The sequence below is a fragment of the Jaculus jaculus genome, chromosome 6, assembly GCF_020740685.1.
Source record: "Jaculus jaculus isolate mJacJac1 chromosome 6, mJacJac1.mat.Y.cur, whole genome shotgun sequence".
NCBI classification, from domain to species: domain Eukaryota; kingdom Metazoa; phylum Chordata; class Mammalia; order Rodentia; family Dipodidae; genus Jaculus; species Jaculus jaculus.
The window spans coordinates 163,533,374-163,550,579 of NC_059107.1; the positions used below are offsets into that span (position 1 = coordinate 163,533,374).

The 17,206-nt window shown below is 49.6% G+C and overlaps 1 protein-coding gene across 3 annotated transcripts in view; it reads left to right on the forward strand.

Annotated features, from left to right (window-relative positions):
* Window positions 1-17,206, forward strand: part of Tbc1d22a (TBC1 domain family member 22A) — a 306,659-nt gene that overhangs the window by 184,904 nt on the left and 104,549 nt on the right. For all 3 annotated transcript variants that reach the window (XM_004650395.2, XM_045153248.1, XM_045153247.1), the window contains one exon: window positions 13,141-13,268. In XM_004650395.2, coding sequence (XP_004650452.1) covers window positions 13,141-13,268 — 128 coding nt within the window. The remainder of the gene's footprint in view (window positions 1-13,140; window positions 13,269-17,206) is intronic.

The following is a 17,206-nucleotide window of genomic DNA, read 5'->3' on the forward strand; positions in this document are numbered from 1 at the left end:
TAGTTTGTGCTCTTACATTGCCACATGGACATGGTCTGTTTATCCCATAGAACAATCTGCAGTTGTTCCAAATCAGGTCATCTTCCCACTCTAGTTGTTGGACAGTGGCTGCCATGCTGCTGGTGGGGGAAGGTGTAGCTTGTCAGTACCATGACTCTTCCTTGGGGACTGGTGCTTTGCGGAGAACCATGGAAGAGCCCAATGTGTAGACACCAGCGTGATTAGATTACCCAGGCCTCTGTGCTGTGCCAAGTGGCCCCAACATCCCATCACCATGCTGGAGGTACCAGGCTTTACACATCAGTGAAGTGTTGTGTTGGAAATGTGCAGTGACTTATGCAGGGAGCACATTCCAATGGGTGCCTGAAAGTAAGAATCATACCGAATTTTATGTACGTGTGTTTTCCTCTGCATACAGTCCTTTGGGAAAGTTTAATTTTTCAATTAGGACCAGAGCCTTGCAACAACAATTAATCAAACAGAACAGTGATAAGTTACATGTAGATTCTTTCACCTGCCTTGGCAAGTGGTGTATGCAGCATGGATACTGTGGGCAAAGAAAGGGGGTGTGAGATCTCCTTGTGCTACTCAGAAAAGCAGCCTGAAGCTTGTGAATTGTTTGTTTGATAACTTCCCCTTAATGGCTGCACATGGGCAGTGGAAACCCTAGCAAGAGACTGAGGACAGGAAGAAGTCATTGCTCTTCCTTGGTGCCAAGACTCGGGGCACCTTCATCTTACACGCGTGCTTTAGGTCACTTTCTGTTAGACTGAGAAGTCTGTGAGCATGCAGCCTCCTGTGCTGATGGCTGTGGGCCCGCTGAGGAGAGAGAGCAGAGGGGCGCCCAGGCTTTGTCGTCTCCCCATTATGCACCCCATTATGGAATATTTCCTTTTCCTGAAGACGGAAGTCCCTTCGGTGAGCGTCCCATCTTCAGTAATGGTTTGTAATAGGGTCGGTCCTAAGACTGCCCAGGGATGTTTTTTCTCCAGTGGCATGCTTTCTGAGTCCCTGCTCTTCCCTCTCCCTTCTGATTCACCTACTAACCCACCCTTAAGCCATTGGTCCATCTGTCCATCCTATTGTCATGGAAGACATTCACTCTGTCTTCACCTTTGGGTTCTGGACCTGGCACAGAGTTGGGGATCTCTTGTCACCATGAGCTCACTCTAAAGGGTAGGTGCCTTGCTGATTACTAACTCAGCCTACTGCACTGCTGCTGTCCCCATGCACGAAGCATCAGGCTCTCTGGGGAAGGACAGGTCAAGGTGGGTCCTCATGAGTGCTGACGTGTGCTATGTCTGGAAGGTGGGCTGGCACCAGCAGCAGGCAGTAGAAGGCTTGTGGAGGCAGAACTCAGCACCAGCTTGGTTCAGTAGAGAGAAGTGTTTCCAGAGAGCTTGGCTTGCTCCTTCAGACTCAATCTGGCTGTGGCTGTATCTGGCCTTTGGTTGCTGATTGGGGTGTACTGGAGGCGTTTTTTTCTCTGCATCCTTTTCCATTTGATAAAAGGGCTTGGCCCGTGGGTGTGGAGCTACCAGTCGGGCAGAATAATCCTGATCCTCTTCTGATCACAGCCATGGGTTTCCTCTGAGCTGGGGTTTCTGGTGAACTAACCCTCCTCTTTCATGCCAGGATGTCTAGGGGAGCAGGTGGGACAGAGTCTTATTTCCAGCCCTGGCAAATGCAGAAAATGTGGCAAATAGACCTAAGGTGACCCCCACAGAGCTGTGTTTGCCTCTGCTGGAGTCTGGTCAGCCCTTGACTTGATCCTAATGCTGTGGGGAGTAGTCCTGTCATGGCAGTCCATCTTGCAAAGCAGGGCTGGACATGCTCCTGTGCTCCTGATGGGAAGAGCCATTTGGAGAAGCCCTTGTGGACATCAAAGGTCTCTGGCTGACTGCAGGAAAGAGCTAGGCCCTCAGTCACACAACTGCTTAAGAGATGAACTCTCCAGCCACTGGGGTAGTCTTGGAAACAAGGTCTTTTCTGAGCAGGCCTCCAGGTAAAAACTGATCCTTGATCGTAGCTTTGTGAATCTCTGAGCCGAGGGGGCAACTGAGTCCTAACTGGAAACTGGACCACAGGGACTGTGAGCTAATCAGTTATGGCCTTTCAAGCTGCTAAGGGTGGTATACAAGAAGGAGGGCCCAGGAAGATGCCAGTGTTCAGGTAGGCTGCTTGTTTCTGAGGACTAAGGCTGAGAGGAGAATGTAGCATGTAGGGATGAAAGATGCTCTGTAAAGGTTTCTGGTCACACAGGTATAAGAGTAGCCACCCAGGGTGGGGAAGAACAGCATGACATGGCCATAGAGGCAAGTTCTAAAAGTCCTCGTGGGAACTGAGGTGATCCCGAAAGCCAGAGCTGGAAGCTGGGTCATAGTTAGTGGTGAGGGTGCCTTGTCAGGTGAGGGTACTGCTGCCCCAAAGCTGAATAGCTGGGCAACTTAACTGCTTCCAAGTAAAGTTTAAAAACAACTACAAGAATACAAAAGGCAGGTACCCAACAAGGAAAATTCACAGCATCTAGCTTGTGAGGCATTGCCAGCTATGTGGGGCAGGACACGGAATGAGCATAGACACCAATTCCTATTGACCTGGAAACAGTGCAGGGGTTAAACTTGTTATCCAGTGACATTAAAGCAGTGGTTACAATTGTGCTCAGTATGTTCAGAAATCCAGGGAAAGAGTGAACCTGCTGAATTGAGACATGGATGGTGTCAGAACTATCTAAGAAGGACTTAGAGGGATTAAACACTACCATGAAACACAATGAAAAACTATCGTGTGTGGGATTATCAGTAGGTTAGACGGTGGAAAATTCTTGAACCTGCAGGCCTAGTGTGGAGCTATTGTAGTATGACAGCGGCATCAGTGTATCTGGGCTGTGGGACGTTCAGGTAGCTTGTGTGTGTGGTTACTTTCCATTATAAGGAAAAAAAAAAATACTGGGATAAATGACAGTCATCATTTAGAAGAAAATAAAAGAAACTGTGAATCCATAGACTCACAGGGGGAGATAAGAATATTAATCGTAAAGTATAAGAAAATTAGACAAGTTAAGTCATAATCAAATTGCTTAAAGCCACAAAGGAAGAAAAAACAAAGAGGAGCTACAGAAAAGAGATGCGTCCAGAAGAAGAAAGGCTGGTGTAACAGTGAATTCCTCAGTGGGAGCATCTTGCAGCAAAGAGCCATTGACAGGAAGAACCCACACGTCAGCCCGCAAAAAGTAGCCTTAGAAATGGAGGCAAACCACCTTCTTACACCTAAAACTAAAAGAATCCATGTTCTGGAGGCTTCATGTTGATCAGCTGATCAGGACAAGTAACTGGTAACCCTGGAAGAACAGAGCTGCTGGAGGTGAAGCCAGGTCTGCACCCTATGAAGAGCCTTAGGACCACTGCTCAGATGACTTCGGGTCTGCACCCCATGAAGAGTCTCAGGACCGCCGCTCAGGTGACTTTGGGTCTGCACCCCATGAAGGGCCTCAGGACTGCCGCTCAGGTGACTTCAGGTCTGCACCTCATGAAGAGTCTCAGGACCGCCACTCAGGTGATTTCGGGTCTTTACCCCATGAAGAGTCTCAGCACCGTTGCTCAGGTGACTTTGGTTCTACACCTCATGACAAGCCTCAGGACCACTGCTCAGGTGACTTTGGGTCTGCACCCCATGAAGAACTCCAGGACCGCCGCTCAGGGCATGTTTCAGCTCTTCAGGCTCATTAACCTGTTTAAGGATTCCCAGGAGGTTGAAGCACATACAATGGAAATAATGACAGCTGTGGTGGGTCTTATAAGTGATGACGTGTGGCCAAGAAAATAAAAGCACCCATGCTGGTGTGGGAAACATAGGAATAGACACACAGGTACTGTATGTGAAGTTGTGAGAGAAGGCATGAAGGCAAACTGCTGATTAAGGATCCCGGATGTAAACTCTAAGGTGACTACTTAGATGACAAGACAGCTGTAGCAGGAGACCACATGGGATCATACGGAGGACATCGCTCCTGAAGGAAGGCAAGCAGCAAAGGGGAACAAAGAATGGATGGGACACACCCAACCCAGTGACAGTGTGTGATAATGTGAATAAATAAGCACATGAGAAGAATGCTCCAGTTAAAAGGCAGGTCTTGTCATGTTGGGTTTAAAGGCATGACACAGGAGACTGAAAAGGCAATCTAGGGGCAAAGTTATTCCACATTCACACCGTTCTAAAGAAAGCTGGGCTCACTTTACAAATGCCACAGTGAAGGTTACAACAAAGGATCTATGACCTCCTGTGACAAGGGCTAAGTCACAACATAAAGATCGCAGTTACCTGCCCCTTTCTGCCAAATGCTAACATACCTATTAGTAGTTTCCAAACACACAGAGCCAACTTTGATAAAGCATTAGCAGAAAGTGGATTAACACACAGTTGCCACTGGATGCTATGATGGCCTGTCAGTGAGCAGTACATAAGTGGTCAGGAACTCTGGGGCACCTGATTAAGTCTGATTGGTTCACTTGAGGAATTACAAGATGGCATCTTCTATTTAATTGCACCTGGAGCATTTACTAAGCTGGAACATGTTCTTGGTAATAAATGGTCTCAATAAATCTTAAAGGCTTTAAGAAATGTTACCTATGTTCTCTCAGTATAGTTGAGTTAGTTAACAAGCTATTTAAGGAAATCTCTTAACATTCCTGAATCAGCCAACATGATTTCAAGTCTTTCATTATTTATGGAATACATCCAAAGGGAAATTATGGGTCATGTTGTAGTGATTTATCAGGAAAATACAGCATTTCAGAATTTATGAGATGCAGATAAAGCAGTACATAGAGGGAATCTCATAGTACTGAATACATGTTTCTGAAAGATATTCAGTGTAGCTAATGCCTTAAGATATTGGGATAATGGAGGACTGAAACCAAATTCCTGTTTCAGAAACTCCTTAAGGCCTGGAGCGATGGCTTAGTGAGTGGTTAAGGCACTTGCCTGCAAAGCCTCAGGACCCATGTTCTATTCTCCAGATCCCACATTAGCCAGATGCACAGAGGTGAGGCAATGCCCACATACAATGGAAATAATGACAAGTGGCAGAAGCATCCAGAGTTCCATTGCAATGGCTGAGGCCCTGGCATGCCAATTCTCTCTCTCTCGCCCCCACCCCCCTCTCTCTTACTCTTTCTGTAAAAAAAAAAAAAATCAATAAACACATTAAAACTGATCAGTTCATAGTGGTTTAGGGGGTGGAGAAAATAGAGTAGACACAAATGACCAATGTTAAGTGTGAGGGAGTCTACATCACTTGTAGATTCTACTTACATTAGGAGAAAATAGGACTGTTAGTCACATTATGCTAATATATTTGACAAATTTATTAGGGAGAAACAGAGGGATCGATGTGAGTTTGAGGCCATCCTGAGACTACAGAGTGAATTCCAAGTCAGCCTGGGCTAGTGTGAGACCCTGCCTTGAAACAAGTCAAAACAAACAAACAAAAAAAGCTTATCAATTTCTATAGAAAAACATATAAGCATGCATGTGTTTGTATATTAGTACATGTGTGTGTCATGTGTGTGTAGAGGCCAGACGTTGACTCCAGTTGTCTCCTTTAGTTGCTCTCCTCTTTACTTGTGGCTGGGTCACTCCCTGAGCCAGAGCCCACTACGGAGGTAGTCTAGTTAGCTAGCTAGCCCCAGGAATCTGCCCGTCTGACTCTCCAGTGCTGGGATTTCAGTGTGCCACATGCTCGGATGGCATTGACATGGATGTTTGGGGATCCAGTTTGCATGGATCTGGCTGAGCTAGTTTCCAGCCCCAAGAAGCTGTTTCTGAGCTCCTATGTAAACAGAGATTCCCTTCCTAGCCAACAGTGCTGCACAGCAGGACAGCCAAGGGGGGCGTTCACTGATTGTGAGAAGTGCAGTCAAGACTGTGTGCTCCTGACACTGAGTTAAAGGTCTGTGGAAGCACAGAGCAGCTGCAAGAAGCTGCACATACATGGATAGTTGATGTCCACAAAGGTATGAAAAGAAATTCAGTGACAACACACATTTACTACATAAAGGTGTTGAAGAAATGATGCAGTTGCCATTAGGAATCGGCATGTCAAAGAAAAGATGTTGGATTCAGGTCTTTGCTATATTAAAAATTATTTCAACATGAATGAAAACTTTAAACCTAAATACATAATTTCTTCAGGGAAGCATAACAAGTCCTTGTGAGTTCAAGTTACTTATTGAACTTGATGTCTTAAAATGACCCCCAAACCATGGAGCATTAAGAGGATATTTCAGCCAATAAACTAGACCTTATTGAAATTGAAATTTGGCCTTTCAAATGCCACAGTCTTTAAAAAAAAAATCTCCCTATTATTATCTCTTTAAGAGTTGGGAGGGACAGACCCAAGAAGTCAGCACCTGTGCAGTCTGTCCTCCAGCCTCCCTGCCACCCTCTTGTGGGCAGTGCTGGCTGTCAGTCATGTGAGTGCCCATGTCCACCCCACTGGGCACTAGGTACCCAGGAAGCTCAGTATCTTCTTCTCCAACTAAATGAGGGGGTGCTGCTCCCAAGCACTGTAACAGTCCTGTATTGGAGGGTCTTGTTGAGGCGCTCACGAACACAGCTGTGAAGTGAGAACGATTTCATACCATATCACTACAGCTCTGCGCAGCTCTAGAAGAGCACGTATTTTATATCGTTACTGTCAAAGATATGCCCCCGTGCCTCTGTGAAAATGAGAAGATTGTGTGCTGTGGTGTTAGGTACATGCTGGGTCTTCATGGCCTGCCAGGAGGCTTTATCTGCTTCTGACTTGCTGAGGATGTGCAAGAGGGGTGTTGCTGTCCTGTAAGGCCCAGGACTGAATGTGCTGTGGCCTCTACCCAGAGCTGCATTGGCAACCTCATCACCCCAGCCAGCCCTGAAGCAGTGACTGTGTTGGCATCTGAACACTTCCACCTCAACCACTATATTTTAGGGAGCATGTGAGAAGATGCTGTTGCATGCCTTGGCCTCCATGTTAGAATTGAATTGCCCTGGAGAAGTTGTTTTGACAAAATGTATTTTGGTGGGCCTCTGTTCTCAGTTGTATAGGGGTCTTGGCCCACCTGCTGGTGTCACATGTATTTATCCTGCATGTGTCTAACGTGGCCATCACACTATCCTGATGATAACCACCTCACGTTGGAGTCAGTCTCTGTGAGCCACGGGCTCAGGCTGCCACGAGACTGCCCTTCTTCTGGGTGCCAGCCACACTCAGTGCCTCCAGGCCCCTGTGCACTTCTCACTGCAGTGCACTTTGCTCTTAATGTTAGATAGCTCATTACAATGCCTCACAGAACGCAAGAGGTCGCTACACACTTAGTCACTTTTACTGTGAAGTACAGGTGAAGAGCACTGCCTAGTGGGGAAATGTGCGGGATGGAATCGAGAGGTTCTGGAAGTTTCTGTGCCCTCTCCATAGAGCCAGAAGGCATCCCTTGCCACCACATCACAATGCTTACCCATTAGTAGGCGCTTTTTGGTGCTATCCTGGAGTTGTCTAGTACCCACTTCCAGACAGTGACGGTAGCAAAGATACTGTAAGGACTTGAGGACTTGAGTCTTCCTGCCAGAAAGCAGGCACAGGGCCAGACTTGGGTATACACCAGCAGCTGCTTCTGGCTGCATGCATAGTGGCCTCTGGAATTCGCATGACTGGCACGTCTTCCGTGTTTGAGATCACAGGCACCCTAGATCTAGGAAGCCAGCTTCACCAGTTCTCAGCTTGCTCTTGGGCTCCAGGGACGCCTCTGAAGAGGCGGGCAACCTCCTTAGCCTCTCCTGTTGGGGATCCTCTGGGATTCTGGGCTCTTGTCTTGGCACAGGAGTGGGGTGAGGGGCTGGGGTTTCTCTCACCGCATCAGCAGCACATTTCTGAAATGGTGTTTTTCCAACTAAATCCCACTTCCTATTGATTTCCATTATAATTTCTGAGGAAGAGAATTTCTGAAGTGGTTATATGACGATTGTTGAAATGTAGCAGTATTTATCAGGGAGGGCTTCTGTCATAACTTGTTTTGTGTGGTAATACAGGCCAGTTGTGTTCTGTCCAGGACGGTCCAGTTTTCTTAAACCAAATTATACCCATGGTGCCAGCCCTAAGTGCAGCCTGGGATGACCCTACAGTCCTGTCTCTTGTCCCTGGGGTCATACTGGACTCCACCTACTGCCCAGCCCAGGGAGCAGTGAATGAACACCCTCTTCCTGCCCAGAGCTAGCAGCTGCTCCCTTGCAGAGACAGCCCTGGGCTGCATGCTGCCCATGGCACCCTCTCCTTAAGCAGTCTTCTCTTGTCTCCAGCCCCTCCCGACTGAAGTGCAGGGTTTCTTGGGAACTTTGCCGGTCCCGTTGGTCCCCCGACCTGAAAGTGGATGCCTCTGGTCCACCTAGGTTCATTGGGATGGCTGGGAGGAGGCTTGCCTGGCCATTAGTAGGGAGGTAGTGCTGTAGTGTGGTTTCCTGAGTATCCTTTCTTTAGTTCTTGGTGCCTTGTGGCTCAGCTCCTCACCCTTCCTCCTGGCACATAGATCTCTGGGTCCTCTAGCTTGTGGGTCCTGCTGCTTGGGACCTGGCTTCTCCTGTCAACAAAGAGTAGCTTCTCAGCTGCAGAGATGCTTCGTGTCAACTGTCGGTTTGCTCTTGCTTTTGTTCTTTTTGTCCTTCTGATTAGAGAGTTGAAATCTTTTCCCTAGTCAAGGCCCACTCATACCAGGCAGAGCAAAATTATGTTGTGTCCATATCTGTCCTCAGCTCAGCACGCTTTTTTTGTTGTTGTTGTTCAGGTCTCTAAAGGTGAGCAGTTGTGCCTGCTCTGTGGCAAGTATACCTGCATCATATGGGCTTGCGTCAGGTGTTCTCGTTGCCATGTTTGTAGATGGGTGCTTTGTCCTTGTTAGAGGGAGCTCCAGGATTCAGTGTGTTTGCATAAGTTACCTGGGCATTCTGGCAGGAGCATTAGATTTTTGTGCAAAATCTCAGTCTGTGGGCCTCTGGAATACACCGAGCAAATTCCTCCATAGGCCAGGCCTATTCCCGACAGGAGAGTCCCTTCCTGGTCACGTCAGAGCACTGCCTTGCCCGGCCACACAGGATGTGTCAGCGTGAAAGATGACAGTGGTTACAGCTGCTGCTCATTCTCATCCTTGTACCCTTGTTTCCAGTGGGATGAGCGTTCAGTTTCAAAGTCATTGCCAGCCAAGTTACCTTTGTCAGTGAGGAGCAGGTGGTGCTCCCCATTACTACAGAACAGGAAAAGGGGTCTTTGCAGCATATCCACCCACACCTCTGCGGTGCATACGTTGGAAGTCGTGCCTGGAGTTTCGCAGCACGTGCTTTCTTCACCACGGGCTGGGAGGCAGCTTCTCCACAAGGCCACTGTGCGTCTTCGGGGCTGGGCTGCTCCACCTCATCACGCTTCCTTGCTGGCTTCAGAGAAACATGAGGTCACGTAAAAATGGCTACTTCCCTAGAATGCCATCCAGGTAGTTCCAGAGTAGACACACTATAGACCTAATTCAGCTGGCTTAGCCTGCCAGTGTCTGGACTGCCCTTGAGTCATGGGCTTTCCAAGGTCCTTGTGATCTCAAGGTGTGGCTGATGTCACTACTTAATGAGTATGGAGTTTGCCCTTTAGCAAACTGGCACGAATTCAAGGCCTTGCTAGGCAAGAGAAGGCCATGTCCACAGGAGGCTGGGGATATAGATCGTTAGGAGGCTCCAGTTGACTTCTCCCTCCAGTCTCCCTACAAGGTTGTTTCTGCCCCTGGAGGAGCAGCAGCTTGTCCTCCCATGGCGGCTCCCTGAGTGTGGCGCCCCATTGTGGGAACAGGTGCACTGTGGGCCTCCTGCCTGGAGGGGTTGGCCTATGTCCTCGTGCAGTTAGCACTGTGGGGGCTGCTGTCACTTCTCGGTGCTGGTGCTCCTGCAAACATGTTAGGCTTCCCTATGCAGGGAGATGGCCATACACTTAAGTGTTTGCCCTAGGCCTTTTCAGGAGGGAATGGCCTTGGGTCCCTGCTCTACTCTCCTGCTGGCTTGATGCACCTTTGGACAGGACAGCCCACAGGAGAGGGGTGAGGGTCTCCAGTGTCAGGCTGGGAGGTGTGTGGCCCTGCAGTTTTGTTGGGCAGCTATGTGACATACATGTCCTGGCTGCATTGACTCCTCCAAGTCAGTGTCGCCATGGAGGGATGGGCCTTGCCAGTCTCTGTGCCTGCTTCCTATTTGTCTGCACATAGGGCACAAAGGGTTAATTTTTACTTTGTTTCATTAGATTACTTAAGTGACAGATGTTCCAGAAATATGTGTTTAATTTTTCTGAGCTGTTTCTGGCTAGCTGTCTTGGAAAGGCACCTCTTGCCTCCTGTGCACATGGGATGTGGACCTGCCACTGGATCTGTGGGTAGAATGTGACTCAGGTGTGGACTGTGGCTCTCCTGTGTGTGAGGCCCCAGGGCTGGCTTGTTCTCTCTGCCCTGCCCTGCCCTGGCAGTGTCTCTGGTGAGAGAGGCAAGCTCCAACATCAGACTGTTCCTTTAACAGACACAGTCTTTAAGGAGACAGTCTTGCTCTTATGGAAGTTAAGTGTTGTCTAACCAGGAAGACCCAGCCCTGTCACTCATGGGAGCCCTTTGCGTGCCTAGCTGACCGCCTCCTCCTGGGCCCTTCCTGGTTATCCTCAGCAGTGGAGCAGGTGTTAGCCATTGTCCACAGTGGCTCTGAGCTGGACTGCATGTGAACAGATACCTTGAAGGCAAAGCTGGGGCCTGTCTTCCCCCGAAACCTCACTTGAGTCCCATTAGTTATGATCATTACATTTTTTGACAGCCAGCCATGTTCTGCCACAGAGATGTTGCTGGATTGAATGGGGATGGTTGGGTTACCACTGTGGCTGCGGCTGCTCCTGCTCCTGCTCTGGCCTGCTGACCTCTGGCCTGCATTGCTGTCCCCTGGTAGAGCTGAAGTGCTGTGCACTAGTGGAGGCAGGGCTGGGAATGGAGGCCAGACGTCCAGGTCCATGGAGAGCTACAGGTGAAAACCAGGACTACCTGCTAGGTCTTTCTGACCCATGTCTGCATAGGCCGCCCTGCAGGTGGCCCTTCCCTCCCCACTGTTTGTTCCCCAGAGCTGCTGCTGTCCTCTGGCCTGCTCAGGCTACATAGTCAGGAAAACGCCTTCCTCTCTGTCCTGTGTGGAGAACCTTAATAACTTCAGTCATTTTCTAAACTGGTGGTTTTCAAGTGTTCATCAGATTTGAATTTCACACTGACTGGAACGCCTCCCTCAGTATGCTGGGCTGAGGCCCGAGGCTGCTGCCTATTCCAGCGAGCTGTCCTCTTAAGGAGCTGCTAGGGTTGCAGGATGAGGAGCGTCTTGGGCCTTTGGATCTTTCCATCAATTTAGTTTTGTAGCTATAAGTAATTTCGTGGTGGAAGTAATTTTTTGTCTTTTAAAAAAAATGTCCCAATAGAGTTACGGATGTCTGCTGGTCTTGTTTGCACAACCTCTTTAGTGCAGCGCCGCCCAGACTCTCCTGTCCACAGAGCTGAGTGCTTGGCTGAGGCACGTGGAGCCTGCTGCTCAGTGGCATAATGGGTAGGAGCCCACCTTTCACTGGGTCCAGAGCTTTGGTACGTGACCCTGTTCCTGCAGAGGCAGCCCATGGCAGGCACGCCAGGACCTCTGGGTCCTTCTGCTTCCTTGGCAGCTCTCCTGGGCCCCACAGAACTGTCTCAGCTGCCCTTGAGTTCTTTCCTGGGGGCCTTAGGGCTGCTTCTACATCCCTGGTAGTGTACTCCATGCTGCTGCGGGACGGTCAAGCTGCACCCACTGTTGTTACCTTGCTTGCACTGATCTTGAGGTGCTTTGTCTATTCCTACATCCCCCAGATTCCTCCTGTATATGAGCTAAATTAGTCTGCTTGCTAATACTGTAATGAAATGTCCAAGGCTGTGTACTTATAAGGAAAAGATGTTTCTTTAGGTCTCAGTTCCGGTGGATCAAGGACCGGGCACTGGCTCTCACGGGGACATCACAGTGGTGGGAACTGTGTGAGAAGGCGAGATCCCTGTAAGACAGGATCCACAGAGGATGCCAGAGGGTGGCTACAATTTTCTTGTAACAACCCTCATTAGAACCAGCTGTGGCCTTGTGAGAACTCCATTAATCCCTTTTGATGGCAAGCCCACCATTACATAAGGACTGCCTGAGGCCCATCTCCTGATGATTCCAACACCTCCACTGCAACCTCCAGCACATGAATCTTAAGGGGACACAGCACATCCAAATGTAGGCAGAGGTGTCTTGGCCCAGCTTGTTCTGGTCAGCTGAGGAGTTAACAGAGTAGTTAACAGAGACCACTTAAGAACTGGGGCCCCCATCTTCCTAGGGTTAGCCCAGTCTTGCCTCCTGCCAGTGAGATTACCTCGCAGTCATGCTAGGCCTGGAGCCCAGGCCCACACGTATTTCTGCCAGAATCACTCATCCATAAGACACAGGATGGCAGGTGGTTGCAGATCAGGGCCTTCTCAACCTCTTCTCTTCCCCCTTTCCCTTTCAGTGGTTGGGAAAGTTCATTGCTGGAATATTACCAGTGGTTACACCGGCAGGCAGGCTGGCTGATGTGGGTGGATGCTTCCTAGGTGGTGGTTGGAGGAGTCGGGCTCTTCAGAGCCTGGCTGTCTTCAGGTGATCCCATGGATGTCCCGCTGGCCAGGGACAAGTCTGTTGGCTCTGCCTGCAGGTGGGACAGTCTGCCCGGTTGAGCATGAGGTCTCTGGGAGATAGCCAGCCCAGCCACTACCCTAGCTTTAAACCCTGTCACTCTGGATGCGAGCACCCCCTCTGGAGGCAGCCAGACACACGTCCGCCAACGACCTCCTCACAGACATGCTCTTCCTGGGTGGCCGTGCTTCTGACAGGGTCGTGACTGTTGCTCTAATCATCACTGTCATTTGTTCCTTAAAGAAGAGTGAACTGTGCTGTCACAATAGCATCAGTTCTTTGCTCCACGAAGGGGATAGACTGCGGTTCTAGGTGGGCGTCAGGCCTCAGAGGGGCCGACAGCTTCCAGAGGCTCCCCTGATGGCCTGTGTTTGTGTCACGCAGCGCAAGTCCACCGACACCTGGATGGCCATGAAGTGCGCTACCTACAGTTTGCCTTCCGATGGATGAACAACCTGCTGATGAGGGAGGTGCCCCTGCGCTGTACCATCCGTCTGTGGGACACCTACCAGGTAAGTTTCCCTTCATCCCTCACCCCGCCAGCCACGCGGCTGCCTACCCTGCCTCGCACTGTGCTACGTTCCCCTCAGAACATTCTCTCAATTGTAGTATGGTCTTTTAAAGTCTGTTTGGTGTTTTTGTCACCTGACTAGATGTAGAACAAGGAGCAAGACTCTAGGTGATTGTCTTTGTCACTGGATTTCACTTCAGCCTTGAGGTGACCCTCTCAGTGCTTGTTGGCAATTTACGTGTTGAGAGTAGGAATGTGAGTGTGGAGAGTAATGCTTTTAACTCTGCTCCAAGTCTGAGCCCCCTTCCCAGAACTTCACACTCAGGACTCACACATTGTCTGTAGTTTGAGTTCCTTATAATAAAGATTTTAAAAATTGCACACAGATTCAGTGCAATATGAAATTTTCCACTCTTCACCAATTTTGATGAAATTCATGTCTTCAGGAGATTGAGTTTTCTGGAACCAGCTGCCTGGGCTCCCCTGAGTGGCCACTGCTTATTTCAGAGCCTTTCATTTTGTGTGGTGGGCCTGCTGATGCCGGGCCATGCTGTGGTGGCGGGTGCCAACTGTTACCAGCACCTGCAGATGGCTGACCCTGTTCTGTGGCACTCAGCACCAGATCCCTGCAGAGTGCTGAGAAAGAAAGAGGCATGTGTGTTTGTGAAGAGCTGGGCTTCCTGTGCCACTTCATGGACTGGGTGCCAGGGTCTTGCCTAGGGAGATTCCTTGAGAGACCAGTGCTGAGGGCAGGTCTAGAAGGCAGGCTCCAGCTTAGTAGTCGTTACGGTAAGGCTGCATGTGTCCTGGGCTCTGGGTTGAGCTCCAGATGGGAGCCCTGCACATGGACATTCCTGAAGAGAGTGGAGGTCCTCACAGACGTGACTCTGGATTCTTCTTTCCCATAGTCCAGTGCTAGGCCCCTGGTCCACCATTTTATTCTGAACTTGTTTAGCATCTCATTTGATAGCCAGTCCTAACCCTTGTCCCATTGTTCCTCCTGCTGCTTGCAGATTGTGTGTCCTACAGGGAGTCTGTATTTTAACAGTTACTGAATCAAAAATGTGTTCTTTTTTACAACCCTCCCCCGCCCACACACAGTTGCCTATGCTTTATGGTAGTCTTGTGACGGCTTCCTGTCTGCCGCTGGCGTAGTCCACACGGCTCTCTGCTGAGATCATGCTCGTCTGTAGCATTTGTCTTCTGGTACTTGGGTGCCATCGAACATCTTGGCCTTGGCATCAGTTGTGACATAAAGCCTTACCTGGAGCTGTTTGGTTAAAGTAGCTCTCAGTCTATTGCATTGATCAACTCTCTGCAGCATCATGGGAAACAAAACCTAATACCCTCTAAATTGCAAGTACTCTCACTTCTGTGATTGGGTTGTTCAAGACCCAGTCTCCTCTCATTAAGCGCAGAGCTCTTTGTAACACTGACCCCTTATGAATAAAGTGGCCACTTCACTTTGAGGAACCTGAAGACCGATATTTTCTCCACGTCCAAAGCCGCTTCTGTGAAATGCTCAGTGGGGTTGAAAACTTCTATACTGAGTTCATTTCCTGAGATTAATTTTTGTCATGAATTGAATTGTTTGAGCCGTGGACTCATTCTTGAGCAGGCATTACCCTGGTTGGAAATCTTTTTATCTTAAAAAAAATCAGGGTGATTTTGTTTTTCAGGCCAAGCAACCATGATATATTGCATTTTTTTGGCAATGATGGTTTATAGTAATCATGGGATGGCAACAGAGTAAACTGGGGTCGTGATTAGCTGGGACACTCTGGTGTCAGTGACTCTTCCATCCTGTACAGGAGAAGCTAAAATCCTCTTGGGACATGCTCGTGTCCTGGGGCCTGGATGAGACAGAGGGGAAAATCGATGTAGTACATTGTTATAGCATGGAATATTCTTGTGTTGCCCACAAGAGCTGTAAACTAAAAGAGCCACTTTTGAGGTTCTCTATTAAGATGTGGGTGCCAGTCTTGCCAGAGCCATGCCCTCCATCCAAGCCCTCCGTGTGGAGAGTGTCCTCAGGGCTTGTTCCCATGGTATATTGGGCTGAGTTAATCCAGTATTAGGCTCATTGTTCTCCAGAGTTTGGCCAGCCTGGCTTGACTTAACTTTCCCCTGCTCCATAGGTCATTCCCTTAACCTTAGAACACATGGCTTTACCCTGACAGGAAGGTCGATGCACATGGAATGTAACTTTTGGTGCAGAAACAGCCTGTTTTGCTGCTTTGAATGTGTTGTCCTGGTACCTGATCCTCACCTAGAACTCTACGTGAAATTTCTCACTCTTGTTATTCATTTTCCTAGGTATCATTCTTATCAGCACTAGGGGAAGGTGGGTTGAAAGGCAGCTGTAAGCAGGGCCTCCAAGCTCGACACCTTTCAGGAAGCAGCTTGATCTTGGTAGCCCCAGGTCACTCTGTCTACTCACATTACGAAGGCCTTCCCCAAGCCTGGTCTTGTCCTAAGCCCTGGGTCACAGCCACAGAAAAGAGAGTGTTCTGCTCTCCACGGGCCAGTGCTGCTGTGAGATATCTTGGCCCCACATCAGATCCCATCACTACCCTCATTGGAAGTAGAAAACTTCCAGAGTTGATTGATTCTTGGGAGAGGGTGGACGGTGAGGTCCGGGTGGCTCTGAACTGGAGTCTGTGAATATACTGGGAACCCTAAGGAGACCCTATAAAAGCACTGGGGTGCCCAGGAGTGGATGAAGTGGATGAGGCATCCTAGGGGTGACTGGGGCTAGGGGACAGGTCAGTGCCTGGGATCGGCTGCAGGAAAGACATGGGGGTAGTGGCGCAGTCAGACTGGTCAGGGAGGTCTGTAGACGGAGCCTATCCCAATTCCTTAAAGTCTGCTGGATTCTGGGCTCAGTGTGCACTGCGTATTCTGAAGGTGGGCTCTCAGGCCATGCTCTGGCACTGGATACGAGTCTGTCCGTGCTGGGACATTTCTGGAATGGTTGCCTCGATATATATGGATTGGATCAGGGAACTCCTCCCAGCAGATGCTGAGTGGTGGGAAGTTCTTTCCAGAGAAATGTCTTGCTCACGGTCATGGTGGCGCTGGCGGATTGTACCCTGTCCCACCCAGAGACCCATCCAGCAACAACTGGTGCTGCCAACCATCTGCCCTCGAGGACGTTACACCACTACTAGCCAGGTGAGGTGTGTGAGGCCCGGCGTCTGTGATTTAGGAGAGCTGAGCTGAGCTAAGCCCAAGCTGTGCCCCACACTCCTGCCCCTGAGAACTGTGAGGTCACCATTGTTATGACTCACAGAGCTGTGGATAGCTTAATAGTAAGACTTTTTTTTTTTTCCCTGTCACAGGTAGTTTGATTAATATCTGGAGTTGGGCCAGATTGGGCAGGCAGACAGATGAGGGGGAGTGATGAATAGTCAGGCCTTACATATGTAAGCAACCTTTTAGGACCTTAGGAGACTGCTTTAAGGGCAGCTGGCCCAGAATAGGGTTCCATTGTGGTGTCTGAGGGGGCACTTGCACCCCTGGGTGCTTATAGCCGGCCGGATCACTATTGTGATGCTGGCAATATGGCATGTGTTAGCAGTGGGGGCAGGCCCCTCACCTAGGAAGGAAGTGGTAGCCCAGTAGCAAGAGGAAGAGCAGTAGGAGGGGCACTAATGTGAGCTCCAGAGGCAGGGACCTCAGGGCCAGGGTGTGGGCCACAGTCCTATGAGGTGACCAGGACAGGTTACAGTGGGTGAGGAGTCTATTGCATGGAGTCCAGAGGCAAGCAGGCACAGCTGTGAGGTGTGAATGGGTCTAGCCATGTCAGGGCAGTTTGGTGCCATGGGCAGGGACACCCATTAGGCCCCTGCTGGATCTTTTGTCTGCTGTGCCCAGCTGATGGCCCACCAGGGCTCCAGGGTTTTCAGACAGCCACACTGCTGTTTCTTGGCCTCAGGT